The 27,633-nt window shown below is 56.9% G+C and overlaps 1 protein-coding gene and 2 non-coding genes across 4 annotated transcripts; all 3 read right to left on the bottom strand.

The window, feature by feature from the left end:
• Positions 1-401: 401 nt before the first annotated feature.
• On the bottom strand, positions 402-27,526 carry NCAPD2 (non-SMC condensin I complex subunit D2). 2 transcript variants are annotated; one of them, XM_055143271.1, is made up of 32 exons: positions 27,380-27,526; positions 26,414-26,562; positions 17,907-17,982; positions 17,546-17,604; positions 16,912-17,090; positions 16,459-16,601; positions 14,973-15,100; positions 14,778-14,901; positions 14,504-14,651; positions 13,140-13,337; positions 11,935-12,069; positions 11,745-11,832; positions 11,482-11,650; positions 10,058-10,182; positions 8,932-9,171; positions 8,090-8,264; positions 7,765-7,849; positions 6,126-6,259; positions 5,774-5,906; positions 5,593-5,677; positions 5,329-5,496; positions 4,489-4,658; positions 4,065-4,176; positions 3,850-3,973; positions 3,604-3,759; positions 2,864-3,041; positions 2,676-2,770; positions 2,311-2,391; positions 2,038-2,221; positions 954-1,080; positions 722-877; positions 402-623 (listed from the first exon to the last, which is right to left on the bottom strand). In XM_055143271.1, exons 2-32 carry the CDS (start codon positions 26,538-26,540, stop codon positions 538-540), a joined length of 4,188 nt encoding a protein of 1,395 aa, XP_054999246.1. In that variant the 5' UTR covers positions 26,541-26,562; positions 27,380-27,526; the 3' UTR covers positions 402-537. The 2 variants fall into 2 exon arrangements, with proteins under 2 accessions (XP_054999246.1, XP_054999247.1); XM_055143272.1 differs by lacking the exon at positions 27,380-27,526 and adding an exon at positions 21,819-21,846 and having other exon boundaries at positions 26,414-26,490.
• LOC129406398 (small nucleolar RNA U85) lies at positions 17,163-17,482 on the bottom strand. The gene has a single exon (XR_008630991.1). It is a non-coding gene; the product is annotated as a small nucleolar RNA U85 (small nucleolar RNA).
• LOC129406344 (small nucleolar RNA SNORA30/SNORA37 family) lies at positions 19,332-19,462 on the bottom strand. Its single transcript, XR_008630950.1, has one exon. It is a non-coding gene; the product is annotated as a small nucleolar RNA SNORA30/SNORA37 family (small nucleolar RNA).
• Positions 27,527-27,633: the final 107 nt, after the last annotated feature.

The following is a 27,633-nucleotide window of genomic DNA, read 5'->3' as shown; positions in this document are numbered from 1 at the left end:
GGGTATGGCGCCAAAACAAAAGCCCCCCCCCGAAAGTGTGACCCCCGTGATCTGTGTGTGACCTTGTCTTCACCACGATGACACTTACAGAAGGACGGGGACAGCGCAGCAGGCATAGCACTGCTCAGCTCAGCGGCTTGGTTGGAAAGAAATGCCACGTACTGAGAGATGCAGAGACAGAGACAGACGGAGAGAGAAGAAAAGCGCCTGCCACAGAGGCAGGCAGGGGGCAGGGGGCGGGGGGTGGGGGGTGACGGGAGGGAACCTGGGGACACTGGCGCTGGGAAATGTACACTGGCGGAGGGCAGGTGGTGGACCCCTGTACGACCGAAACGCAATCATGAACAGCTTTGTGAGGGTCTATTTCACAGCGACTCAATAAAAAAGAAAGAAACGTCTCATATTATAAAGATCCTTATGCCTTAAAAATCCGAAGAGAAAAACATGAACACAGACAAACAAGTATTTTACAAGGGGACGCGTCCAGGCTGTCCCTCCAGCGCCCTGCCCGGCAGGGAGGGGGACGGGGCCAGCGTGCTAGGGCCGGGGCCGGCGGGAGGATGTTCGGCGGATGGGCGTGGTCTTCTGGGGCGTCTCGTCCTCTGTCATCTCGGCCGAGAGCTCTGGTGGCGGGAGCGGGGGAGTCAGACAAGGCTGAGTCACGGAGATGTGCCAAGACAGCCCTGGGGAGAAACGGGGCACCCAGCGGCGAGCCCCCTACCTTCCTCGCTGGACTCATCGCTCGAGAAGACCACCAGGGGCTTCTTCTTCTTCCCGGTGGCTCGCTGCGAGGGGTGCCGGCGGGTGGTGCGGCGGGGCTCGGGGGTGACAAAGTCGCCGTTGGTGGCGGTCGAGGCCTGACGTGGGTGCCTGGGGCCTGGGAGAGAAACGGGAGGGGAGCCCCGAGTCCAGAACGGACACGCCCGCCCCCCCCCAGGGCTGCCCCCACATACCCGCTGGCTGTCTCCTGGCTGACGGGGTCTTCTGGCTGTCCCCCTGGCCCACGCCGAGCTCCTCCACTGCCTCCAGGCCCCTGGTGTGACAGGCCTGCAGCTTCTGCTCGAACTCCTCTATCAGCACCTGGAGGGGGACAGGTTGTGCGGGCCTGGGAATGCAGTTCCCTCCCGGGAAGGGCAGGACACGGCAAGGTGAGCCGAGAAGGGCACGTGCTGGGACTCTGGGCGGAGTGCGTGACGTGGAGGACGCGGGTGCTCGTGGCTTGACCCAAGCCTCCAGGAGCGAACCCTCCTGTCAACTGTGGACTTTGGGTGGTAGCGTGTCAACAGAGGCTCATCGATTGCAGCTTCCCTGCAGGGGGATGTTGATAATGGGGACAACATGCGTCTGTTTGGGGGGGGGGAGGGTGGGAAGGGGAGGAATATGGTCAACTGACTTTCTACTCTGATTTGCTCTAAGCAATGCCGTTGATCTCAGAACAGAAAAGAAGGGCCGCAGAGCTGGTAGCGGGGGTCGAGGCACTCCCCCTGCAGAGTCCCGACTGGGGTTTGGTCCCCAGGCCCCACCAAGGGATGAGGCCAGAAGGAGCAAGGGGCAAGCCCTGAGCACTGCCAGACGTGCCCCCTTTGAGGCAGAAAAGAAAAAGGGGACCTGGGGTGATAGCACGGCGGGGAGGGCGTTTGCCTTGCACGTGGCTGACCTGGGTTCAATTCTCAGCATCCTATATGGTCCCCCGAGCACTGCCAGGTGTAATTCCTGAGTGCATGAGCCATGAGTAACCCCTGTGCATCGCCGGGCGTGACCCCCCCCAAAAAAAAAAGAAAAGAAAAAGGGGACCAGAGCAATCGTACAGTGGGGCATTTGCCCACCGAGATTTGATCCCCAGCATCCCATAGGGTCCCCCGAGCACCCCCAGGAGTGATTTCTGAGTGCAGAGCCGGGAAGAACCCCTGAGCACTGTGGGTGTGGCCCACCTCCCCGCTCAACAAATAAAGGAAAAAGAGACACAGAAACGGGCCCAAGACAGCAGCGCGGGCCCCGGTGGGTGCGGGTACCCGGGTTGCCGGGTCCAAGTCTCACCTTGCCCTCGGGCTTGGCGCCCCGCCGCAGTTTGCCCACGATGGACTGGAAGGCACCGAAGACCGACTCGTCCGTCAGCTTGTCGCCGAAGCAGTTGAAGTGGTCCAGCATCTTGCGGAGGCAGCGCTCGGTCAGCGGCAGCTGGGCCACACAGTAGGCCAAGTCCCGGTACTGCCGCTCGGTCCTGCGGAGACGGACAAGGCCCCGTGAGGCGCGCAGGGCCCGGCCCGGCCCGGCCCCCTCCATGCGCCCCCACCCGGGAGAGGCACGTACCGGGCCGTGCGGAAGCGCTGGCACAGCTTCTCCACCAGGCTCTCCGTGTGCTTGTCCTTGGTGATGTAGGCCAGCAGCTGCCTGCGCGAGGGGCGGGCCAGGGGCTGTGGCGCCACCCACGGCCACCCGGTGCTCTGACCCCGCCGCCCTCCCGCCGCCAGGAGGAGCCAGCGCCGTGGGTGGACTCTCGGGGCCACAGGCCAGCAGGAACTGCCACAAGCCCGGGGGGTGGGGAACCGAGTACGAGCCCCTTCTCTCTCCCGACCCTTCCCGAGCCCACGTCAGCCAGGCCTGCTGCAGGACCAGAATCCAGAGACAGGTTGGGGTCTGTCCCAACTGTGAACAGGGTCCCGGGGCCCCCGTACTTCATGATGGTGTGGAAAGGGTCTTCCTCCACGCCGCCCTCGGGGGCCGACAGGCGGCTGATGATGTCGGGAAGCAGGTTGTAGATGGCGTTGCCCTGGGAGGCGGGAGAGCGCGCGGGTGTGAGCGGGAGCCTGCTGGGCGGGCGGACGCCTCCCTGGGCTGCCCCCCCCGGCCTCGCGGCGCCCACCTTGTGCGACAGCTCGTTGAAGAAGTTCCTGGCCAGCGCGGCGACCTGCGGCACGGGGTCGATGAGCAGCACGGCCATCTCGCTCACCTGCCCCTTGACCTTGACCATGTCCTTCAGGATCAGGTGCGTCATCACCTGCGCCGCCGTCTTCCGCACCTGCTGCGCTGGGTCCCGGAGGCTGGCAACGACACCCCACGGCCCCAGGTGAAGGTGCGGGCCCGCCCTGGCTCCCCGCTCACCGCCTGTCTAGAGACAGTGCTCGGGGGGAGGGCGGGTCTCCAGCCCCTCATGGGGTCTCCCACACTTCTCCAGGAGCAGCGCCTGGACACTGGGTTGGGCCCAAACTCAAGAACCAAGGAAAAAAAAAAATCCCAAACAAATTAAGACAAAGACAGCTGGGGCTGGAGCGGTGGCGCAGCGGGAAGGGTGTTGGCCTTGCACGCGGCCGACCCGGGTTTGAGTCCCGGCATCCCATAGGTTCGCCTGAGAACCGCCGGGAGTGATTCCTGAGTGCAGAGCCAGGAGGAACCCCTGAGTATCGCCAGGTGTGACCCCCCCCCAAAAAAAAAAACCAAAGCTTTCTCGAGTGGAGGGCAGGGAAGGAGGAAGGTGCCAAGCTCGTAGGCGAGGTCCGAGCGCAAGTGCCAGCCCCTCCGGGCCACTCCCAGCCCAGGGGGTGGACAGGTCAGGTATCGCCCCAGGTCACAGGGCCCCTCGTCCGCCCCCCGGGGGCCTCTTACCGGGCGTACAGGTGCGGGGTCCAGGGGTCCACCACATTGGGGAAGCGGATGGCCAGGTCCCCGGCGGCAATCATGAGGTTGGAGCGGACGGTGGGCAGCGGGGACTTCTCGAGCATGGTGAAGAGCAGGCGCAGCTGCGAGTCACAGAAAGTGGCGCTAGGGGCGAGGCGGAGACGGGTCAGGGGGACACGGGTCAGGGGGACGCGGGCCGGCCCTCGGGCAGGCGGCCCCTCCCCCGCGGCCTACCTGACCATGCAGAACTTGCCCAGGGCGAGCGCCGTGGCCGCGCAGAGCTCGGGGCTGCTGTACACGCCTGGGTTGTTGCAGACTTTGAGCAGGAGCGGGACGAAGGCGGCCAGGATCTGCTTGCCTGGGGGAACGGTCGGCCTGGGTTGGGAAGGTCACGTCCAGCGGGCGCGCGCCCTCCCCGCGGCCCTGTCGCTCCGCCCCCCCGGCCTCACCGTCCAGCAGCTCCATCTCACAGATGCCCCGGATGAGCTCGGCCTCGGTGTCGTCGGCGGTGGCCCCGACCAGCCCCATCTCCTCCTCCATGGTGGTCTCGGAGCTGGTGTTCTGGGGGGATCAGAGCAAAGGGGGCCCGGGGAGAGGAGAAACTGCAGAACCCTTCTCGGAACTACCGCAGGCGTCTGCAGTGGACGCGGCCGGAACAGGAAGAGCAGGTCTGTCCGCCGGGGCCAGGACAGGGCCCCCCACAGGCCGGCAGGGGCGCGGGGAAGAGGGCGCGGGGTGCACCCCTGCTTCGTGGGCCCCTGGGAACAGAGCCTGCTTCCTAGGGCTGCACAGACGCACCAGCCGGCTCCCCTGCTCCTCCTCCTCCCCGGGGGTGGGGACGCCCCCTCGCCCCCCGCCCAGCTCGCGGCGCACCTTGTCCTTGGGCTCCTTGGCCTTGTTCTCCTGCTCCTCCCGGAGCACGCGGCGCCGGCACAGCTCTCCGCTCACGGCCTGCTCCAGGTGCACCAGCTGCTGCAGGGCCACGTCCCCGGCCAGCGACAGCAGGTTCATCAGCAGGAAGGTGGGCAGCGTGGGGGGCGCCTCTGGGGGAGCGGCAGAGGGAGGGTGGGGATCGCGTCCCGCCCCTCAGAGACTCCGGGGGGCGGCGAGGGGGCTGCGGTGGCAGCATGAGACCCCGGGGCCAGAGCGCACAGTGGGGAGGGCGCCTGCCGGGCACGTGGGTGACCCGGGCTCCATCCCCGCACCCCGCGTGTTCCCCGAGCCCCTCCAGTAGGGACCCCTGGGCATCACTGGGGCTGGCCCCCAACAACCAAGAAGATAGAGGGGTCTATGGTATCTGCTGTAGGAAGGGTGGGAGGAAGGGGCGATGCCAGGCAGGGAAGGAGCAGGAGGCAGCGGTTGCCCTGGACTCGCCTCTCCCGATATTCACTGGGGTCCCCTTGGGTGGGCCCCCCTAACACTAGGGTCCCCCTAGACGACACCCTGACACTCATAGGAGTCCCTAGGGCGGCCCCCGACACTCACTGGGGTCCCCCTGGGCGGCCCCCGACACACTCACTGGGGTCCCCCTGGGCGGCCCCCGACACTCACTGGGGTCCCTCTGGGCAGCCCCCTGACACTCACTGGGGTCCCCTGGGCGGCCCTCGACACTCACTGGGGTCTCCCTGGGCGGGGCCCCCAACACTCACTGGGGTCCCCCTGGGCGGCCCCCGACACTCACTGGGGTCCCCCTGGGCGGCCCCCGACACTCACTGGGGTCCCCCTGGGCGTGGCTCTCCTGCTCCAGCTTCCCCAGCGCCTGCTTCGCACAGTCCCGCAGCATCTGGGCGCAGGTCACCTCGGGGCCCTCTGCCAGCTGGTACACGAGGCTCACCGCCACCTCCTTGAATGGGACCCAGAAAGAGTCTGGGAGCGCGAAGCCTGGCGGGGGGGGGGGGGGGAGAGCGGGGTCAGGCCGGCGGCGCCCCCACGAGCCCCCACGAACCCGGGGCTGCCGAGGCCTTGGGGGAAGCTCACCGCTGACGACCATCTCCCGCAGCCGCTGGAACAACAGGTGCTCCTGGGGCAGCCGGAAGGGGGGCTGGCGGGTGCCCATGGAAGGCTGCGGAGGGCGGGGAAGACGGAATGTGGGTGCGCTGCGGGGGGGGGGGGGACCTGCTCTCCTGAGCTGGTAAAAGCACACCCCTGACCCACCGACCTTCCTCCTGTCGGAGATGCTGGCTATGGCCTGGCACACCTGCTGCGCCAGCCTGTAGTCCGGCGGGCTCTTGCCCTCCAGCCCGATGCTCACCAGCGTGTCCAAGTTGCTTCCCACGATTTCCGGCTTCCCTCTGGGGGAAGGAAGTCATGGGGCTTGCGGGCAATCCTGGATGGGGCTCTGGGGGGCAGGGCGGGGCAGGGTAGCGAGGCATGGACGGACGGACGGATGGATGGATGCCGGGGAGTCGTTACCAGCACCCAGGAGAGGGCGTGTCCTCCTTGGGGTCCGGGTCCTGCTGAACCCTGTGATTCTGCAGGGCAGGGGGCGCGTGCAGGGGTGAGGTGCTCACCGTGCCAGCATCCCGAGCAGCGTGACAGAGCAGCAGCGCTCCAGGGCGGAGCAGGGCACCTTCTCCGTGGCACGCTCCCACAGCAGGTGGGTCACGGCCGGTTTCAGCTCCTCCTTCTGCACGAACTCGAACAGCTGGGGGGCGAAGGCAGGCGGGGGGCTCAGCGGGGACGGGTTCCGGGAAAGGCCCTCATTCCGCCAGCTCGGCCCACTACCGAGCGCGGGGAAGGGAAAGTGAGGGGTTCTGGGGGCCCAGAGCCCTCACTGCCCTTGGGAGGCTGAGTGGGTGTTCTGACCGTTACCCACACTAACTGTCTTAAGGGAAGGCGGTGCGTGTTCGCGTGTTCCTTTTGCTGACGGTACCAACATTCTCTGAATTCACAGCACTGCAAACTCCCCAGTCACATGTTTTAGGAATCAACCCACTCAGTTCTATTTCTTCCAGGACCGGAGCGTCGGCCCAGCGGGGAGGCGCTGGCTTCCACAAGGCCGGCCAGGGTTTGATCCCGGACGCCAGTTACGGTCTCGCGCCCCACCGGGAATGATCCCTGAGCCCAGAGCCAGGAGAAAGCCCTGAGTACCGCTGGGCATGACCCGAAAACAAAACAGAAAGCAAATTTCCAGAGGGCGGGAAACTGAGGTGTTTTTTTTTGTTTTTATTTCCTGAAAAGGAGCCGCAGAGCAAATCTACTTGGGAACCACTGGACTGGACTGTCGCGGGTGGAGGATAGGCGTGGCCCGGGCTGCAGCAAGCTGCTCGGGGGCGACACTCTCCCCGCCTGTCCTCGGGCCGCATCCCCTGGCCTACGAGCTCTCGTTGCTCCTTCCCGCTCTGCGCGCCCCAACCCGGAGCCATGTCAAGAGGCTTCTGGGAGCTTCTGGTGCTTGGGCCTGAGCCCCCGACTCTGCCACCACGTTGCCAGACTGAGCCTAGTTCTCGCTCTCCCTGGGGGCCGCTCAGGTACCGCGCGGGATTTGTAAGAGGACTGAGCAAACGAATGGGAATACCAGGGACAGCGCCCAGTGTAACTCTGTGAAGGGTATGACATTGCTACAATATTACATGGTATTACGTTGCCACCTTCACTTCCTAGGCTGCTTCCTGTTGCCACCTTCACTTCCTAGGCTGCTTCCTCAGGTGCCTCCCTGTCCCCCTGCTGTGCTACTGCTGCGGTCAAGTACTTGGCTGTGGGGTTCTGACAGGGCTTTGCCATTTGCACTCTGGGGGTACCAGTGTCCGTACACTGCAATGCTTACACTCTCCCTCTCCTCCCAGCCTCACACACCACACACACACACACACACACACACACACACACACACACACACACACACACACACACACACACACACACGGTGGCATGTGGGAAATGGCACTGGCTGTGGCGGGACGGGCGGTTCCAGGACAGCACGCGGCCAGTGTCCACAATCAAACGCACAGCCTCAGGCTTGGCGGGCGGCCACCCTGTCACCGGTCAGCTGCCATTGTCTTAGAAATGGTTCAGGCTCTTGGCCAGAAACCGAGCTGCTGGTGCCTTCGCCCTTGGGAACGTGGAAGCACGTCACCGTCCAGTCCCGTGTGGAACAGGCGACGTCACGCCCCACCGCTGGCCGGAGGAGAGAAGGACGGGCACACTTACGATTTCCTCCAGACACTGAACGGTCCCAACCGAGGCGTTCACGAGCAGCAGCGAGAGATTCTGAATCAAAGTCTGGGCCTTGGCCCTGTGGGGACAGCAAAGGTCAGGGGTCGTTCACGGAACCTGGCAAACAGAATCTCGGGGCGAACCCGGCAGTGTCAGCGGACCACACAGGAGACACTCCCGGGGCACCCTGGCCCTACTGCCTGCGGAGGCTGAGTCCTCTCCAGGGATGCCCTCTGGCACCACCCCGCTCCTTCAGGAGACCAGCCACCCTGTGAGGCGCCACCCCCAGAAGAGCCGGCCGAGCCCAACGCCCCCTTACCTGGCCGAGTCCCCCCGGGGGTTGAGGTACAGCTGGCGGTAGGCGTTGAGCACAGCTTCCCGGACACCGGGCTCCTTGGACCAGATGAGCGGCAGCATGCGACGGACCCCCAGCAGGGCCTGGGGCAATCCAAACTGGGACACCGTCACAAAGAACTCAATCACCTCCTGGACCACTGAGGGGACACACACAAACATCAAGTGTCTGGCCTGGCAAAGTGTCGCCCCCCCCCGGCCCCGCCCCCAGCCCCACTTCCGGAGAGCCCCTTTCCTTTCTGTATTCCGTGCAAGCGCAGGCTTTCTCCTTCTGGGAGTGGGGGGCTCCGCCAAGGGCAAACAGAGCAAATGCACGGGCAGAGAAAAGAGAGGAAGAGCCCCCACCAGCCTCTGAAAGGGGCGGGAGGATGACAACGAAACAGGTCTTAGTTTTCTCCTTGTTTGCTGTGTGTGTTTGTTATGTGTGTGTGCACGCGCATGTCCTACACCCAGTGATTCTCACGAGTTTTCTCCTTGCTCTGAACTTACGGATCACTCCTAGCAGGCTTGGGGGAACCGTAGGGGGTGTCGGGGATCGAACCCGGGTCAACGGTGTGCAAGGCAAGCGTCCTACCCACTGTACTAGCTCTCTGGAAACCCAAGGCTGGTTTTTCTTTCTTTTTGCTTTTTGGATCGCACCCAGCAATGCTCAGGGGTTACTCCTGGTTCTACACTCAGGAATTACTCCAGGCGGTGCTTGGAGGACCAAACAGGATGCCGGGGACTGAACCCGGGTCAGCCGTGTGCAAGGCAAATGCCCCAGCCCTGTGCTATGGCTCCGGCCCTGGAGAAGGGCGCACCGCCCACCTGTGGCCGTGTTCTCATACATCATCTTGCTGACGATGTCGATGGCCTGGGTGATCCTCAGGGAGAAGCTGTAGGCGTCCTGCAGGTACTGCACCAGCATCTCCTGCTTCACCAGCTCGGTGTCTTCCTCGGATTTCTCAGGCTCCGCCACAGGGGTCTGGTCGGCGCTGTGGGTCTGTCCGGGGCTCCCGGTCCTGCCAGACTCCTGGGCGTCCTTCTCCTGCGAGGACGCTGCCGGGCCTATCGGGGAGCGAATCACAGGATGGTTTTGCGCACAGGAGCATGGGGGAGAGCAAATGGCTATCCCTGGGGACTCCTTTCCTCGAAGGGAAGGCTGAAAATATCTCGGGGCATTTCTCAGGAGATTCCAAGGTCCTTCAGTCTGAAAATAGCCTTTCATTCTCTGTGACTTAATTTTCCGTGGTTTTGTTCTGAGGCCACACCCAGAGGTGCCAAGAGTTTATTCCTGGTTGTGCATTCAGGGATCACTCCTGGGGGAGGGGGGCTGAGCCAAATGGGGTGGCAGGACTCAAACCCGAGTCAGCCACTTGCCAGGTAAGTGCCCTCTGTGATCCACTTCCCTTTACTTTTTTTTTTTTTTTTTTTGCTTCTTGGGTCATAGCCCGCAGTGTTCAGGGGTTCCTCCTGGCTCTGCACTCAGGAATTACTCCTGGCGGTGTTCAGGGGACCCTCTGAGATGCTGGGAATTGAACCTGGGTCAGCCGCATGCAAGGCAAACACCCTCCTCGCTGTACTATCACCTGTCCCTTCCCTTTACTTTCAGCCTGTGGGCCGCCTTCCCTCCTGGGCAGAAACACTGCCTGCGGCCTTCCAGCCTCCTACCGCGTCAGGCTCGTGCCCGGCATCAGGAAGCTGGTCCAGGGCTGGGGACACAGGACAGGGCTAAGGCCCAGCACTGAGTGTTGCACACCCACCTTCGATCCCCAGTGCCACACGGTCCTCTACATCCCTGTCGGGGGCATGGCCCCCAGCAGGACACAAGCCCAGACGGACATGTCCTCGGCCTCCAGAGAACGATTGGGGGGCCGCCACCCCCACGAAAGCAAGCCGCCCAGGAATATTAGGAGAAAAGTCTGACCGCTGACCGGAAGAGGCCAGGAATCACCTTTGAAGATGGTCTCCAGGAGAGTCAGCATCCGGGTCTCCTCGGCGGCCTCTGAGTCCAGGAGACTGAAGGGCGCCGACTCCCGGAAGTGGCGTGCGGCGTCTCGGCTGAGCGCGATGGCCTGCCTGAACGAGTGTCAACCTGTCACCACTGCAGGGTCCAGAGCGCTGGGTACATGCCTGGCATGAGGAGGCCCCGAAGCGGATACTGGCACCATGTGGTGCCCGGAGCTGCTCAGCCCCGGTGGCCCCAGCACCAACGAACTCTCTGGCATGCACAGTCGGATAGGGACCGCCCCCGCCCCCCCAGAGTGAGGGCTGGAAAAAACTGAGTATTTCCAGTTTTTTGGGAAGGTGCTTGCCTTGCAGTTGACCCGGCTTTCATCCCCAGCACCCTACATGGTTACCCTGAGCCCTGCCAAGAGTGATCCCTGAGCACAGAGCCAGGAGTCAGCCCCGAGCACTGACTGGCCAGATGTTGTCTAACCTCCTCCTCTCCAAAAACCAACCAAACCAAACACTGAGTGAGGAGAGACTTTAGGAGTGTGTCAAGAATGCAAAAGCAGGGGCTGGAGTGATAGCACAGCGGGTAGGGCGTTTGCCTTGCACGCGGCCGACCTGGGTTCGAATCCCAGCATCCCATATGGTCCCCTGAGCACGCCAGGGGTAATTCCTGAGTGCATGAGCCAGGAGTGACCCCTGTGCATTGCCGGGTATGACCCAAAAAGAAAAAAAAAAAAAAAAAAAAGAATGCAGAAGCAGTGGCCGGGAAAACAGGCACGCTTCCTCGGGAGCAGCGAGTCGAGACGCCGCTGCCAAGGGCCGTGTGTGACAGTTTCCTACTTCGGGAGGAAGTCTCCAAACACCTCAAAGGCCCGTGTCTGGCCGGGCACGTGTCTGACCGGATTCGGTCCCTGAGCCCCGGCAGGAGCAAAGCCCGGAGCAGCCCGGTCAGGTGCACCCCCAGCACCCCCAACCCCCCAGCCCCCACGGCTAGCACTGCACAGGCCTTCTTCCTTACATGATGGGAGAGATTTTGTCACATTTAGTTTTAATACTTTCCATACGTAGCCGTGGAGACGACTGGTACAATGAAAGCACCTGCCATCATTTGGGGGGGGGGGAGAGGGGGTGGCACCCTACATGCAGTTCATTTCCTTTTTCCTAATTTCTTTTTGGGTCACACCTGGCGATGCTCAGGGGGTTCTCTCGGCTCTGCACTCGGGAATCACTCCTGGCGGCGCTCGGGGGGCCCTCTGTGGTGCTGGAAATCAAACCTAGTCAGCTGCCTCCCAGGCCAGGGCCCTACCCATTGCACCATCTCTTCGGCCCCCTGCAGTTCATTTTCAAGGACTCTTGTTTCTCAGAGGCGGCCCCTGACCCTGCGCCGGCTGGCCATCTGGGCAGCGCCCGTCTGTCACATACTTGTAACTGGCCCTGGCAAGCAGGTGCCGGATGCGCCCTTCCACCTCCTCCGCGGTCTCTGTGCGGGCGATCTCCTCGGGCCCCTGGTCCTCCTGGAGCTGCTGCTGCAGAGCGGCCCCCAGCTCAGGCAGCATGGCCTCCCACTCCTCCTCGGGGTCCAGCACCGCGGCTGCGGGAGAACTCTGGCTCAGCCTCCCCCAGCGCGTGGGCGGGGTGCGGGCGGGGGGGGGGGGAAGGGGAGGACTCTTGCGGGAACCACTCACCGGGAGCCGCGGCACGCCGCCGGGCCCTGAGCTCTTGCAGCTTCTGGGTTTCCTTCTGCAGGGGCCCCGCAAGGTCGGCATCACTAAGCTGGCGAGAGCAAGGGAGTGTCAAGGACACCGAGGCCAAACTGGGGCCCCTCTGTTCCCCCCGCACTCCTCCGACTTCGGGGGGTGGAGCGCATCGACTTACCTTGCAAGAGAAGGGGTTGTTGGCGAGGAACGTGGCCAGCAGCTGGATGGCATTCTTACAGACCAGCACCGACTTGTCCGACAGACGCCCCACGGCCAAGTCCACGACTGTCTGGAAACGCGTCAGCGGGAGAGCCTACGCGGGGCAGGAGGGACACGGCCACGTCACACCCGGCCACATCCTTCCTGCTCAGGGTGGGCATCAGACCAGGTACCCTCTATATGAACTCTACGGTGTGTGTGACCGACCCAGGGCACTCTCCAGGGGAGGCACCTGCCAGAGCTCCGAGATGCGTTCCCAGCCCTTGCCTACTCTAAAGAAACGAGCCACAGAGTTTTACCTAGGTTAGACTTGTCTATGGATATGAAGCAATCAGAGATGACTCTTCAGGGGCCGGAAAGGGAGTAGAGCGGGTAGGGGGTCTGCCTTACATGCGGCCGACAGGGCTTCGAACTACAGCTTTCCCTATGGACCCCTGTGCATCACAAGTAATTCCTGATTGCAGAGCCAGGAGGAACCCCCTGAGCACTGTTGGGTGTGACCCAACACCTCCCCCACACCGCATGTTACTCTTCACTGTGGTTAAGAGTGTATATTGTTGGGGCTGGAGCAATAGCACAGCGGGTAGGGCGCTTGCCTTGCACGCATCTGACCAGGGTTCGATTCCCCAACACCCCATAGGGTCCCCCTGACCCCCCCATCCCAACAAAAAAAAAGAAAAAGAAAAGAAAAAGATGAAGGTAGCAGGGGCTGGAGCGATAGCACAGCGGGTAGGGCGTTTGCCTTGCACGCAGCCGACCCGGGTTCTAATCCCAGCATCCCATATGGTCCCCGAGCACCGCCAGGAGTAATTCCTGAGTGCATGAGCCAGGAGGAACCCCTGTGCATCGCTGGGTGTGACCCAAAAGGCAAAAAAAAAAAAAAAAAAAAGAGTGTATATTGTTTTGTCTTTGGGCTACACCTGGCAGTGCTCAGGACTTACTTCTGGCTCTGCCCTCCGGGATCACTCTGGGTGTGCCGGGAATCAAACCCAGGTCGGCTGCGTGCAAGGCAAGAGCCTTCCCCACTATACTATTGTAGTATTTCCCTGGTCCCAGAGCCTGAGATCTAGATTCTCCTTTCGAACCCTTTCCTTCCACACCGGACTCCAGTTCCCTGGGTCTGTACGCGCAACGTCCTGGCGTCTTTCTGGCGAGTCTGCTTACCTTCTGCTGCACGATTCGGGTGAAGAGCTGCAACACTTTGCTTCGCACGAAGGAGTTGACGTCATGGATGTGTGCCTGCAAGGTGTCCAGGAACTGGTCTCGGGTGTTGCGGGCTGCTTCCTCCAGCTGGTCACCGTTCAGGACCTGCAACACCATCTCCGCCATGCTCGCCAGCACGGCATTGCGCATCATGTAATTCTGAGACAGGGAGAAAATTGACGTGAGCCTCCACCCTTCGCTACTCATTCATTCTCCTTTCTCTACCCCCAAGGCTCACAGGTAGGGCAGAGAATTCCGTTAGGGCACAGGCTCACTAGTCTTAGCTATGGTTTTATTTTCTCCTCTGGCCAACGACTCAGTTTGCTGGACCCAGTGGTCACTGAAAAAATTTGTATCTCAGAGGGGCTGACTGTGCTCATAGGAGAATGTAGGAGAATGTTAGTAAGGGCCCAGGTATTTGACCCAGGTAACCACAGAGGTCACTGGACAGGAAGCCACATCTGCACAGCACATGCACACATTCACACATCTTTCATCTGAGCTCCTAAGCCTTTGATCCTTGCTAATAAATACCTGTTTTTCCTCCTATTACCATTAGGGTCAGGACTAGGAACATAAGCCAAATGCCCAATGACAGGTGTGTGGATAAAGAGCTATGGTATATATACACGATGACACGTTACTCGACTTTAGGAAGAGATGAAATTAAAGGGCGGACTGGGTCAGATGACAGTATGGTGGGTAAGGCGTTTGCCTTATACGTAGCTGACCTGGGTTTGATCTGGGACCCCACATGGTCCCCTGAACCCGCCAGGAGTGATCGATCCCTGAGAGCAGAGCCAGGAGTGAGCCCTGAGCATAGATGGGAGTGGCCCAAATCCTCATCCTTGCCCCACCAAAAAGGAAAAAAAAAAAAGATGTAATCTTTTGCTACAACTTGGATTAAACTAAGGAGAGGTCAGGTTAAGAGAAAAAATGTTGAAGGAAGATTAAGTCAGAATGCCAGATACCTCATTTACATAAAGAAACAGGGCCAGAGCGATAGTACAGAGGTAGTAAGGTGCTTGCCTTTCACGCAGCCAACCTAGGTTCAATCCCCGGCATCCCACAAGGTTCCCCAAGCACCTCCAGGAGTGATTCCTGAGTGCAGAGCCAGGAGGAACCCCTGAGTACTGCTGGGTGTGGCCGTAAAACAAAAAACAAAAAAAAAAAAGGGAAGGATGAGAAGGGTGAGAAGGATAGGAAGGAAGGAAGGAAGGAAGGGAGGGAGGGAGGAGGGGGAGGAAGGGGAGGGAGGGGGGGAGGGAGGGAGGGAAAGGAAAGGAAAGGAAGAAGGACTCTGATCTCCTTAAAGGGCCACCTACCTCTCCATCCAGATGATCTAGCAAAACACACATGCTAGACATCAGGACAGCGGGGACGCGTTCTGCCAATTCCGTCAGGAAGGCTGCGAAGCCCTTGGCCCCAGAAGGGTCCCGACTCAGCTCCTGGGGACTCTTCTGCCCAATCTCTCTACACAGGAAAGAAGAACCGCCACAGTGTGGTGACGTCGAGATTCCGTGCCAGGGATCTCAAGTCCCCATCTGTCTCTCCCCGGCGGGGTGGAGGGAGTCAGACCCGAGGAGCAGGGAGGGTCACCTTATAATCTCCCCCACTATGCTCTTCATTCCGAAGTCCTCCGCCCAGAGACTCACGGCTGCCACCAGCACGGGGGCCAGATGCTCGTAGTGCTGCAGCATCTGGATGATCTTCACTGTGGCACCTGGGGAAGTTGCCCCGTGAGCAATCTCCAGGCAGCCTGCGACGCGGCGGTGCCCGGGGACGGGGACTTACTGAGCATGTGGTTATAGCGCGTCAGCGCGACGCCCAGCAGGTGGGCGATGGCCTCCCGCGTGGGGCGGTTCTTCTGGTGACCGATGGTGGGGTTCTCCAGGAGGCGGTAGCAGCAGCCGGTCACCAAGCTGGGAAAGGAGACCGAGTGGCAGAACAGCCGGGGACCCCCAGTCCTAGCGGGGTCCTGCCACATTCTTCTGTCTGGGCAGCAGCCACATCCCTAAGTGCTCGGGGGACCCTTCGGGGTGGCTGGGGATTAAACCGGGGTCGGTCACAGCCCAGGCAAGCGCCTTCACCCTGTACTGTTCTCTCCGGCCCCTTGTTTAGTCCCCACTGCCGCCAAAGTTAGAACCTCCCAACTTCTTCATGCTAGTGCCGTCTACACCGCGAGCCGCTCGCCTGACCCCGAGAGCCTTGTTATTTTAGGTTTATGATTTCTCCACCAGTGATGATGCCAGTACAGAAACTGAGTGGATGATCAGAAAAAGGAGAACCGACTGAGAACGTTCAGCCGCAGCTGAGTCTGAATCACTCCTCCCGCACTGAGCTTCAATGGGCTCCCGGGGTGAGAGACTCCTCTCAATTATCTTTGACTTTTTATTTGGGGGTGGGGGTGCAGGGATGGGAGCACAACCAGCAGTACTTAATCCAGGCACTGTGCTCAGGGATCATTCCTGGCAGGACTCAGAGGGCCATAAAGGGGTGCTGGGAGTGGAATCCAGGTCAGTCGTGTGCAATATACACCCACTGTATTATTGCTCCAGTCCCATTCCATAGTCACTGTCACTGTCATCCCGCTGCTCATCGATTTGTTCGAGCGGGCACCAGTAACGTCTCTCATTGAGACTTATTGTTACGGTTTTTGGCATATCCATAGTATCTATTTTTTTTTTTTGGGGGGGGTGGCTTTTTGGGTCACACCTGTCGATGCACAGGGGTCACTCCTGGCTCTGCACTCAGGAATTACTCCTGGCAGTGCTCGGGGGACCCTATGGGATGCTGGGAATTGAACCCGGGTCAGCCGCGTGCAAGGCAAACGCCCGCCCTCCCCGCTGTCTATCGCTCCAGCCCCCTCCATAGTATCTTGGGGTGATTCCTCATCTCCTCAGCCTTTATATGCTGGAATGTTGCAGGACTCAGTTCCTGTGTCCTGCTCGGAGCGTTTGTGCAGTGCCCCACGCTCAGAGGTCAGCACTGAGGGCATACGGCGAGGTGCGCCACCTGGCTCCTCAGTCCCACCGAGCCCGCTCCCCTTTCCTCAGCTGCCGGCCTCCCTCTTAGGGTTGTTTAAAAAAAAAAATTGGTGGCCACACCCAGTGATGCTCAGGGGTTAATCCTGGCTCTGTGCTCAAGAACCTCTCTTTGCAGTGCTCAGGAGACCATATGGGACGCTGGGGATCGGACCTGGACCGGCTCCTTGCAAGGCAAGCACCCTCCGCACTGTACGATCGCTCTGGCCCGGGGTCCAGCCATCGTAACTACGCACCTGACAAATTCCTCCTCGACGATCGAATGGTTCCAGAGGTGACGAATGTCCAGCTGGAGCAGCTGTGTTAAAAGCTGAAGAATCGGTTGCCTCTCTTCTTCCCAGTCAAAGCCATGGGCCGCCTTGGCCCTGCCTTTCTTACCCTGAAAATGGATCGTGGACATAATTTAGGAAAAAAGGAAAAAAAAAAAGGGCAAAGGAAGAGTCTGAAGGTCCTCTAGTCTGCCTAAATGACCGAGTACTGGGACAGGATGGAGTGAATACAAAGTACTCTAAGTTACAGAGTATGGGAGAGCCAGAAGTCACATAAGGATACAAAGTGATACTTTTGAACACTTCCTCATGCACGATACATTAGGGTGGAAGGACTCTAAACAACAGAATCCCTGCGGGGGGATGTCCAATTACTTTTGCTTCTAAGGCCCCTGTAAGTGAGTTCTGGGAGCGAATTACCTTCCCCACATCCAGGTCCACGAGCTTGTTCTGGCTCGCCATGGTCTCAAAGGACTCCAAGAGGCGGATCAGGGCATAGCAGTTCATTTTGAGGGCATTGAGGTGGGCACCTCTATCCGACGCACTCAGGGCAGCATCGTCCAGGACAGCCGGCAGTTGCTGGGAGTGGCAGGTCACCACTGCAAGGGGCAGGAGCGAGAGGCGGGTTCACGCCCTTCCCGCACAGAACGCAACTGCACAGGCGCGCGCGCAGCCATCAGATTACCAAAGATCTGTGTTCATCTCCAGCGGCCACAGCACAGGCCAAGTCTCTCGGGAGCCCCGACCCCGGTGCCCGGAAAACGCCCTGTCCCTACTCCTTGACACCAGTCACCAGTTTTCTCTCTGGCCACTGGCAGGGCCGCCTCTGTGAAAGAGACGTCGTTCGAAAGTAGGGAGATTATCTATTGGTCTGCCCTTACAGCGAACACACAAGCTCGGTATTGTCCACCAAGATTACAGACCCGAGTCAAAGGTCCCCAGACTGAGCCAAACCAGCTGAATCACCACAGCCTTGATATCATCACATGGCCAGCAGAACGGAAGCCAGTGGCAGTAAAAGGCAGCCAGTCCCCACCCCGTGACCCACAGACACCTTTGATCAGGAACTCCAGAGCATCTTCCTTGAGGTCGGGATCTAGACTTCGGAAGTGACTATGAGGAAAGAAAGTACAAGTAGGGTGAGGCAGGAAGTGTAGAACTCATTCATTTCTTTCTTCTTCTTCTTCTTCTTTTTTTTTTTTGGCTTTTTGGGTCACACCCAGCAATGCTCAGGGCTGACTCCTGGCTCTGCACTCAGGAATCATCCCCGGTGGTGCCCAGGGGACCATATGGGATGCTGGGAATCGAACCCGGGTTGGCCGCGTGCAAGGCAAATGCCCTACCCGCTGTACTATCGCTCCAGCCCCAAACTCATTCATTCCTTAAAGTACCACCAGCCCGAGAGCTTTACTTACTGTAGAATGCTATAGATGGTATCAAAATGCTCCAGCATAGCCAGGGGTCCCTGAGCTCGGAAGGCAGCCTGAAATGCTGTAAAGATAAACTCCTTAATGCAAAAAGGAAGAGGAATCCTGGGGTAAATTTATTCATGGCACAAAATCAAATTCATTACTTTTGTTAGTAAAATCATAAAAGGGGACAGTTTGTGCCAATGTAAACTACTTATGTGGGGGACTGGAACAGGGGAAAGAGAACCACACCCAGCGGTGCTCAGGAGTTACCAGTGGCTCTGCACTCAGGAATTAATCCTGGCAGGCTCAGGGTAATTACGGGATGCCGGGGATCGAACCTGGGTCAGCCACATGCAAGAGAAGCACCCATTGTACTACTGCTCTGGCCCCCAGTGTAGCCTGCAATAACGGTCTGTCCTGTGTTTGGGGGCCCACAGCTGGTGGTGCGAGGTGGGGCTGTGAGAGGGGAGGAAACCAGGGAACAAAATCAGGCTCCTGCAGTGTGTTCCGGCCACCTGAGGCGGCTTCCTGGCCTGAGAATGTGTCCTGCTTTATGGGATAAGTGATGGTTGGTAGGTTGTAAACAAACTCCGGCTACTACTTTTGATTTTGAAATTACGCAGGTGACAAAACCAGAACAGAGCATCTGGACTTCTTGCGGAATGGTAATCATACATGAAATCTTTTTAAGCCAAAATGTGAACTGTTTTTCTTTCCTAAGGCCTTATCTTACTGGTTGGTCCCCTAACTAACTGAACCTTATTTGAATTTTTCCAGCTTCTGCCCCTTGTCTTGCCTCTGATTGCTTTCCAGAAGCCATGCATATCCTTGCTGCATCTCCTTACTTTCCTCCAATCTTTGTCTTTCACGATCTTAACATTTTGAAGTATACAACCCGGCTATTCTGTGGACTCCTGCCCCTCCCCCCAGGCTTGGGACGGCCTACTATTTTCCCATGATCAGACCCAGTAGAGTCAACTTGGGGCTATCCAATGGAAGGCTGCGTCACCCTGATATTTCATCCCGAGGAATTACGTCGGTGTCGGTGTCTAGGTACTAACAGCAGCAGCCTTCATCACAGGTTAGTGTTTGCCTGGTTCCTGCACTAAAGAATTAGTGTTTGCCCCTCGGCAACTCAGCTCCTCTTAAGGGGAGATGCTTTGCCTTGGGTTATTATTTTGGGGTGGGGGCTTGGGGTTACCACCTGTGATGCTGGGGATCAAACCCTCCGGCTATGTGCAAGGCGAATGCCCTCCCTGCTGTGTACTATCGCTCCAGCCCAAATGGCTTTAGCTGGGACCATCGGGAGCTCCTTCAACGTAAGTTCGTGTCCCTGACCTTTGTCCTTTACTTCCGCTCTCTTTGTGCAGTGGAAAGACTGGGAAGGGAAAGGGCTTAAGGTTACAGCAGCAGGAGAAAGGTACAGAACTCTGTCCCACCGAGTGACAGCTGCCGATGGCACGGTGCCAGGGCAAGGACACACTCAAGGGGGTTTTCTCTCAGCACCAGCTACCAAATCCTGGCCCCACTGTGGGGGGCGGGACCTGTGAAAGTGCTAGCCTCCTGTCTTCCTGTACCGCCTGCACCTGTCCTGGCTCTCAGTCCTGGCCTCAGCCATCCCAAAGGAGTCCTGGCTTATTTCATGGGACAACGGTTGAGAGACACCAATCGGAAGTACTCAGTAGGCTCAGTACTACCTGAGCGTCACTGTCCTTTAAGCGCTCTCAGTAAAGTAAGATGGGTACATGGACACAAACCCTACTTTTTTTTTTTTAACCTTTTGGGGTCATACCCAGTGATGCTCAGGGGTTCTTCCTGGCGCTGCACTCAGGAATCACTCCTGGCAATGCTCAAGGGACCACACAGGATGCCAGGGATTGAACCTGGGTTGGCCGCATGCAAGACAAATGCCCAACCTGCTGTCCTATCACTCCGGCCTCCCACATCTATTTTTATCTGTGTATACATTAAAAGTGAATTTGGGGAGCTGGAACCACAGTGGCTGCCTTGCATGTGGCTGACCCAAGTTTGATCATCAGCACCGGCTATGGTCCCCAGAGCCTGCTGGAGTGATCCTTGAGTGCAGAGACAGAAGTAAGTCCTGAGTACCAGCGGGTGTGGCCCTGAAACAAAACAAACAAAATACCTGGAAGCCAACAAACCAGCATTCGACGACTTTCCCCATCCGAAACACGACCAGAAGCTTCCAGTGAGCCCTCAGTATTTCCTGGTAAGTATTTCCTATTACAAATTTCCGGGTGTATTCACTCTCTATTGTGTGTGTGTGTGTGTGTGTGTGTGTGTGTGTGTGTTTGGGGGGTGGAGCCCTCTGTGCTTAGAAGTGATCCCTGGCAGTGCCCGGAGTGGGGGTGGGGATGGTAAGTGACACTGGGGATCTAAACCAGAGTCGGCGAGACGCAGGGCAAGGGCACTCTCTCCCCCATACCACCTCTCCGGCCCCCTTCCAGGCAATCATTTCACACCTCTTCTCTGCTCAGAGCATCGAGACCTTCCCCAGGCACCCCTAACTAAAGGGCTTCCTTCCTATCTGAGGAAACAGAATCGAACAGAAGAGCACTGCCAAGTGCTCCAACCCTTTCCCCCTGCAGTGCGCCTTGGAGCCCCATGACAGCACACCTTATTAGATTGCATTTCACAGAGAACGGTGAAGTTTTGGTTTTGGTTTTAGAGACAGACCCAGGGGTGCCATGGGGCTGTGCCTGGTTCTGTGCTCAGGAGTGAACCCTGGCGGTGCTCAGGGGATGGAAATACATATTCGGACAGTTCCTAGCAATCCCGCTTCAAGCAAGTTCTTTGCTCTTTCTCTCTTCCTCTCTTCTTCTGGGCCATACCTGGTGGGACTCAGGGCTTACTGCTGGCTCTGAACTCAGGGGTCACTGCTGGTGGCTCAGGAGACCATAGGCGGTTCTGGGCACTGAATGCGGGTTGGCCACATGCAAGGCAAGCACCCTACCCGCTGTCGGTAGACTATCTCTCTGGCCCCTTCTCAAAATATTTCACCCTCTCACCATTATATCTGTTACATTAGTCTGTGGCCAGCAACCTCTGATGTTAATACTAGCCTGGAATTCCTCTACCAGGAACTGCACCTGTGTCAGACTGTATTCTAACTGTACCACTGCACCACTGACACAGCGGTTCCCTCTTCCCTTACTTGTATTTCTAATTTTAGGACCTTCATAGCTCAGGCTCAGGGGACCATGAGGTGTCAGAGACTGAGCCTGGACCTCGTAGATGCACAGCATGTGGGCCCCGCCTATTGAGCTACCTCTCGGACCCTTCCTTGTTCTCTGACTTCCCTATTCTCTGAGACTCACCAATGTGGAAATTAGGCAATTCAGAAACCCTCTTGGCCTCTAAATATTCAAACAGAAGAAAAAGTTATGTATCTCTCACTTTAAATCAAAAATTAGAGGGGCTGGAGCGATAGCACAGCGGGGAGGGCGTTTTTGCCTTGCACGTGGCCGACACAGGTTTGATTCCCAGCATCCCATAGGGTCCCCTGAGCACCACCAGGAGTAATTCCTGAGTGCAGAGCCAGGAGTAACCCCTGTGCATCGCCGGGTGTGACCCAAAAGGAAAAAATAAAAGGAAGTCAAACTAGGCCTTCAGCAATGAACAGCTAACCAAGCCATGAATGCAAAGGCAAAGTTCCTGCACAAAGTGAAAAGTGCTACCACAGTGGACATGTGAGTGCTAAGAAGACGAAACAGGGCCAATAGATAGTCGAGAGATTAAGGTGCTTGCCTTGCATTCAGCTGACTCCGGTTTTATTCCCGGCACTACACACGGTCCTCTGAGCACCACCTGGAGTGACCCCTGAGCACAGCTGGGTACAGCCCCCAAAACAGACGTACTGGGACAGAGGCCGTAATTCCAGGGTAGAGTACTTGCCTTCTCTGTGTAAAGACTGGGTTCAATCCTCCGGAGAGCCAAAGGGAAGAACAAAGTATCAAAGAACTTGCTAGATACCGGGCACAACTGGTGATACATAGTATGCTCACAGTAACCACAGCCAGTCATCCATTATTATCATCATTACTTTTTGGCCACCTCCATGTGATGCTCAAGGGACCATATGTGGTGCCAAGGATCAAACCCAGATTTGCCACGTGGAAGGTCCCACCCGCTGGACCTTCTCTCCAGCCCGTGCTTGGTCACCCTCTAGTTGGCCACATTCCAACTTTCCTTCCTTGCTGACCAAACAGTTGATTCCTTTCGTTTTAAAGGGAGGCTGTTAAGTCTCAACCTTAATCAATAGAGCCAGTCATGGAAATTCTCTGTCCCTCACCAGAAAGTAAATAGACACATGATCTAATTTTGGTTAAATTTGCTGGCAGTCTCCTGGTAGCTGTAAAGAGTACAGCTTTTACAGGGAGTAAAAGCAAAAACACAAGCTAGAAACTCCCTGAACAGAAAACCCCTGGACATTAGAGCAAGGAGTTACCCTCTGGCACTCAGGATGAGGAGGTCAAGAGAATAGGGTGGACACAACACCCAAAAGGAGTCACTGTCACTGTCATCCCGTTGCTCATTGATGTGTTCGAGTGGGCACCAGTAACGTCTCCATTGTGAGACTTGTTGTTACTGTTTTTGGCATATCCAATATGCCAAATTGGATTGCTTGCCAGGCTCTGCTGTGCGGGCGGGATATTCTCGGTAGCTTGTCAGGCTCTCCGAGAGGGGCGAAGGAATCGAACACGGGTCCATCGTGTGAAAGGCGAACGCCCTACCGCTGTGCTGTGCTATCATTCCAGTCCACCAAAAAGGAGAGAGAGAGCAAAAGGGAATGCCCTCCCACAGAGATGGGGTGGGGTGAGTAGGGGTGGGGGGGAGGGATACTGGGATCATTGGTGGTAGAGAATGGGCACTGGTGGAGGGATGGGTACTCGATAATTGTATGACTGAAACTTAAGCACGAAAGTTCATAAGTCTGTAACTGTCCCTCACGGTGATTCATTTAAAAATTTAAAAAAAAAAAAAAAAGAGTACAGGTTGGAGTTCCAATAAGAAGCTGCTACACTCACTAGTCCTTCCTGTTATAAGAGATAATACAGCTGTTATCATTACCCTTACAGATAAAGAAACCAAGGCACAGACAAAGTAATGTGTCAGTGAGGTTGAGTCAGCATTCAAATTCAGGCAGCTTGGCTCCAGAGTTCAATTTCTATGACCAACTATGAGCAACTAAAAAGGATATAAGGCGGTTGTAATGAGTACAGTGATTTCTTTTTTTTTTTTTTTTGGTTGTTTAGGGGGTTACACTCCGCTCTGCTCAGGATTTACTCCTGCTTAAGCTCTGGAGTCACCACTGGCAGGGTTAGGGGGACCATCTGGGGTGCTGGAGACTGAACCCAAGTTAGTCACGTACCAGGCAAGAGCCTTACCCACTGTACTATGTTTCCAGCCCCACAAATTCATGGACTATTAGTTTACCTTATTTACTTTGCCACACCTAGTTTAAAAAAAAACAAACAAACTGGGGCTGGAGCGATAGCACAACGGGTAGGTGTTTGCCTTGCACACGGCCGACCCAGGTTGATTCCCAGCATCCCATATGGTCCCCTGAGCACTGCTAGGAGTTAATTCCTGAGTGCAAAGCCAGGAGCAACCTCTGTGCATCGCTGGGTGTTACCCAAAAAGCAAAATAAAATAAAATAAAATAAAATGAAAAAATTAAAAAAGCCAAACTTGGGTCTGGAGAGATATTACAGTGGGTAGGGTAGGTAAGGCATTTGTCTTGCATCCCATATGGTCCCAAGTATCGTCGTCAAGAGTCATTCCCGGGGTTGGAGCGATAGCACAGCGGGTAGGGCATTTGCCTTGCACGCGGCCAACCCAGGTTCGATTCCCAGCATTCCATAGGGTCCCCTGAGCACCACCAGGAGTCATTCCTGAGCATCCCCAGGTGTGACCCAAAAGGCAAAAGCAAAAAAAATAAATAAAAAGAGTCATTCCCGAATGCAGAGCCAGAGTAAGCTCTGAATGTTGCTGGGTATGGTCCAACAACTAAAAGAGAGAAAGATACCTGACTTATTCCTGGCAAGGCTGGGGACCATATGAGGTGTCAGAGATTGAACCTGGAGTAGCTGTGTGCAAGGCAAGTGCCCTGCTGCCTGTACTACTGCTTCCATCCCAGCAGTCTTACTGACGGTGTCTAACTTGCGCCGAGGCATCTATAGATTTTTGGGGGGGTGACAGTGAGAGGAAGGAAGTGGCGATGCTCAGGCCCTGAAGTGCTGGGGCTTGCCTGGACCATGCAGGCAGTGCTTGGGGGCCTCTGGGGCTCCATCTGGTAGGGCTTCAGGGACCATGTGTGCCAGGGATTAAACCCAGGTTTGGCAGAGGCAAGGTAAGCCCTAACCACTGAACTACCTCCTCGCCCCTTGAGTAGATTTCAGTGAGTGATGGAATTGTTCACAGCTTGCCAGAGCTATAGCTGGACATACATATGCCTTTTTTTTTTCCCCTTCTACTACTGCACAGAAAATAGCAATAGCACAGCAGGTAGGGCATTTGCCTTGCATGCGGCCGACCCAGGTTCGATTTCTTCATCCCTCTCGGAGAGCTCGAAAAGCTACCGAGGGTATCCCGCCTGCACGGCAGAGCCTGGCAAGCTCCCCGTGGGTATTCGATATGCCAAAAACAGTAACAACAAGTTTCACCATGTTTTGTTTTTTTTTTTTGTTTTTGGGTCACACCCAGCGATGCACAGGGGTTACTCCTGGCTCTTCACTCAGGAATCACCCCTGGCGGTGCTCAGGGGACCATATGGGATGCTGGGATTAGAACCCGGGTGGCCGCGTGCAAGGCAAATGCCCTCCCCGCCGTGCTATTGCTCCAGCCCCAACAAGTCTCACCATGGAGATGTGACTGGTGCCCGCTCGAGCAAATCGATGAACAATGGGGTGACAGTGATACTGCACAGAAAAAAGAGAACGAGCCAAGTCTCAAACAAGTCTATTCTAGTGAAATAGAATAGATTTAGTAAGAAACTGAGAGATGTGAGGAGAGAGACAGAGGAATATGTGCTTAAGAGAGAACAAAGGCCTCTCTGCAATGGAGAAAAGGCTGCTCCTATAATTTTTTTTAAGTCTACCAGGACTAAAATTTGGCACATGGCAAGAGGTAAAGATCTAAAATAGTCCTCCCCAGGGCCCGGGCAATAGTACAGTGGGAAGGGCACTTGCCTTGCACGCAGTCAACCTGGGTTCGATCCCCCGAATCCCATATGTTCCCCTGGGCACCACCAGGAGCGATTCCTCAGGAATAATCACCGTGCATCACTGGGGTTTTGGTGTGACAAAAAAAAAAAAAAAATTTAAATTTTATTTCTTGGGGGCCGGAGCGATAGCACAGCGGGTAGGGCGTTTGCCTTGCACGCGGCCGACCCGGGTTCGATCCCCGGCATCCCATATGGTCCCCCAAGCACTGCCAGGAGTAATTCCTGAGTGCAAAACCAGGAGTAACCCCTGAGCATCGATGGGTGTGACCCAAAAAGCAAAAAAAAAAAAAAATTATTTCTTGGGGCAAATTGGCAGTGCTCAGGGCTTACACCTGGCTCTGCGCTCAGGAATCATTCCTGGTGGTGTTTGGGAGAACATACGGGATGCTGGGGATTGAACTTGTGTCCATCCGTGCAAAATGCTTTACCTGCTATACTATCGCTATGGCCTCTCACCCACCAAATGCTTTAAAAATAAAATAATTCTCCCCACAAAAAGGCAGCTCAGATAGGGAAGGGACCACCAAATAAAGGGTGCTAGGAGGACCCGCTCGGGATGGGAGATGTGGGCTGAAAGTAGACTATAGACTGAACATGGCAGCAACTTAATAGTTATATTGCAAACCACAACACCCAAAAGGAGAGAGAGAGCAAAACGGAATGCCCTGCCACAGAGGCGGAGTGAGGTGGAGGGAACAGGGTCGGGGGGGTTGAGGGGGGAGGGATGCTGGGACCATCGGTGGTAGAAAAGGGGCACTAGTGGAGAGATGGGTACTGGACAATTGTATGACTAAAACACAAGCACGAAAGTTTGTAAGTCTGTAACTGTATCTCATGGTGATTCACAAAAAAAAATTTCTCCCCACTCTAAGAATAATTGTATCTACCATCCTGTTTACTGGTGGATCAAGAAGTGGTCCTTACTGGTGGATCAAGAAGTGGTCCATGCGAAGCCTCTTTTTTGTGCAATGAAGGAGCAAACAGCAGGAATGAGGAAAGACATTTTCTTTCTTTCTTTTTTTTTTTTTTGGCTTTTTGGGTCACACCCAGCGATGCACAGGAGTTACTCCTGGCAGTGCTCGGGGGACCCTATGGGATGCTGGGAACCGAACCGGGTCAGTCACATGCAAGGCAAATGCTCTACCCACTGTGCTATCACTCCAGCCCAAGGAAAGACATTTTCTTGGCTGTCACGAAGCACTGGGGTGTAGTAGAACGGACAGATACCATGGACTGGTCGAAGTGCTTGGCACCGGCATCTTACCTCTAAGTTCTGCGGGAAGATGTTTGACAGACAGTACTTCTTGCACAACATACTGATTCACCCCGCCATTTTTCAACAGTTCTTCTGGGGACAAGGGTAGGTGGAACTCAAACTGCTGCGGAGACATCTTTCTCCTACTGTCTCACAGGCTGGAACCAAAAGAGAAAACAGGTCAGGGTCTGCACCTAAGGCCCGCTGACCTGTCTTTTCTTATCTGGTCCCAATCTCTCCTCACCCCTACACAACGCTTTGCCAAGACTCCTTAAACCCCCATGATCACATCTGTAAACCAGGGATACCAAGGATCACGATTACCTGGTGTTTAATGAAGTCTAAGGTTTCAAGAACTGCAAAGTGTGGCGACCATGCATGAAGTTAGCACTATTATGATGTTTCTTCCTTATGCAAGAAGAGTGTAAACAAAGTCTGTTCCCTGGAATGGGAACGCATTAACATTCCACTTTTTTTTTTTTTTGCTTTTTGGGTCACACTCAGGGATGCTCAAGGGTTATTCCTGGGTCTGCACTCAGGAATCACTCCTGGCAGTCCTCGGAGGACAGATGGGATGCTGGGAATCAAACCCGGGTTGGCCGCGTGCAAGGTAAACGCCCTCCCCGCTGTGCTATCGTTCCAGCCCCAACATTCCACATTTTCCATAGCATTCCACATTTGAGCCAGGTTGCTGGGCTCAAAAAAAAAAAAAAATGGAATGCATCGTGTCTGATCTGAATTCTCCAAACCCCCATCTCCTGGAAACCCATTTACAAAGTACAGATGACAGAACTGTCGCCAAGCACGGTTCAGCGATTTGCCCCAAGCCCCTCGGAGCATCTGTCAGAATTACCGTTCCCACCGCACCTTACTCCGAGCATACGCCCGGCCAGACCTCCCCGATCCTCGCCATTCGGACCCCGCTTCCGAACTTTCCCAGCCTTTCATTCCCCCAGAGCCCCCTAGCCAGCTCACCGGGGGGAAACCTCACGCCGCCGTTCCTCCGCGGCTGCGGGGGAGGAGAGGAAGGGCTGCAAACAGCGTGCGGGACGCTCCAATCCGCGGAGCAGCGGCCCGGCGGGCGGAGAAACCAGCCAATCCCGTGCAGGCCGAGGCAAGAAAACCGCCGCGCCAACACGCCGCGCGGGGAAAGCGGCAAAAGGGAAGTTCAAATCTCAACGGCCGCCGGAGGGCCAATGGCGTCGCTCGCTGCCCGGCCTGGCCAATCA

This window comes from Sorex araneus, chromosome 6 (assembly GCF_027595985.1).
Source record: "Sorex araneus isolate mSorAra2 chromosome 6, mSorAra2.pri, whole genome shotgun sequence".
NCBI lineage: Eukaryota > Metazoa > Chordata > Mammalia > Eulipotyphla > Soricidae > Sorex > Sorex araneus.
Note: the sequence above shows the minus strand (reverse complement) of the source record. Positions and strands in the feature narration are given on the sequence as shown.

What these genes read in the sequence shown, in the direction of transcription:
- NCAPD2 (XM_055143271.1), bottom strand. Translation starts at nt 26,540, where the DNA reads ATGTCTCCGCAGCAGTTTGAGTTCCACCTACCCTTGTCCCCAGAAGAA. An exon ending in TCTGGAGTTCCTGATCAAAG is followed by an intron (nt 17,091 to 17,545) that starts GTGTCTGTGGGT and finishes TGCCCCTTGCAG; the next exon opens with TGGTGACCTGCCACTCCCAG. An exon ending in ATAGTGGGGGAGATTATAAG is followed by an intron (nt 14,652 to 14,777) that starts GTGACCCTCCCT and finishes TTTCCTGTGTAG; the next exon opens with AGAGATTGGGCAGAAGAGTC.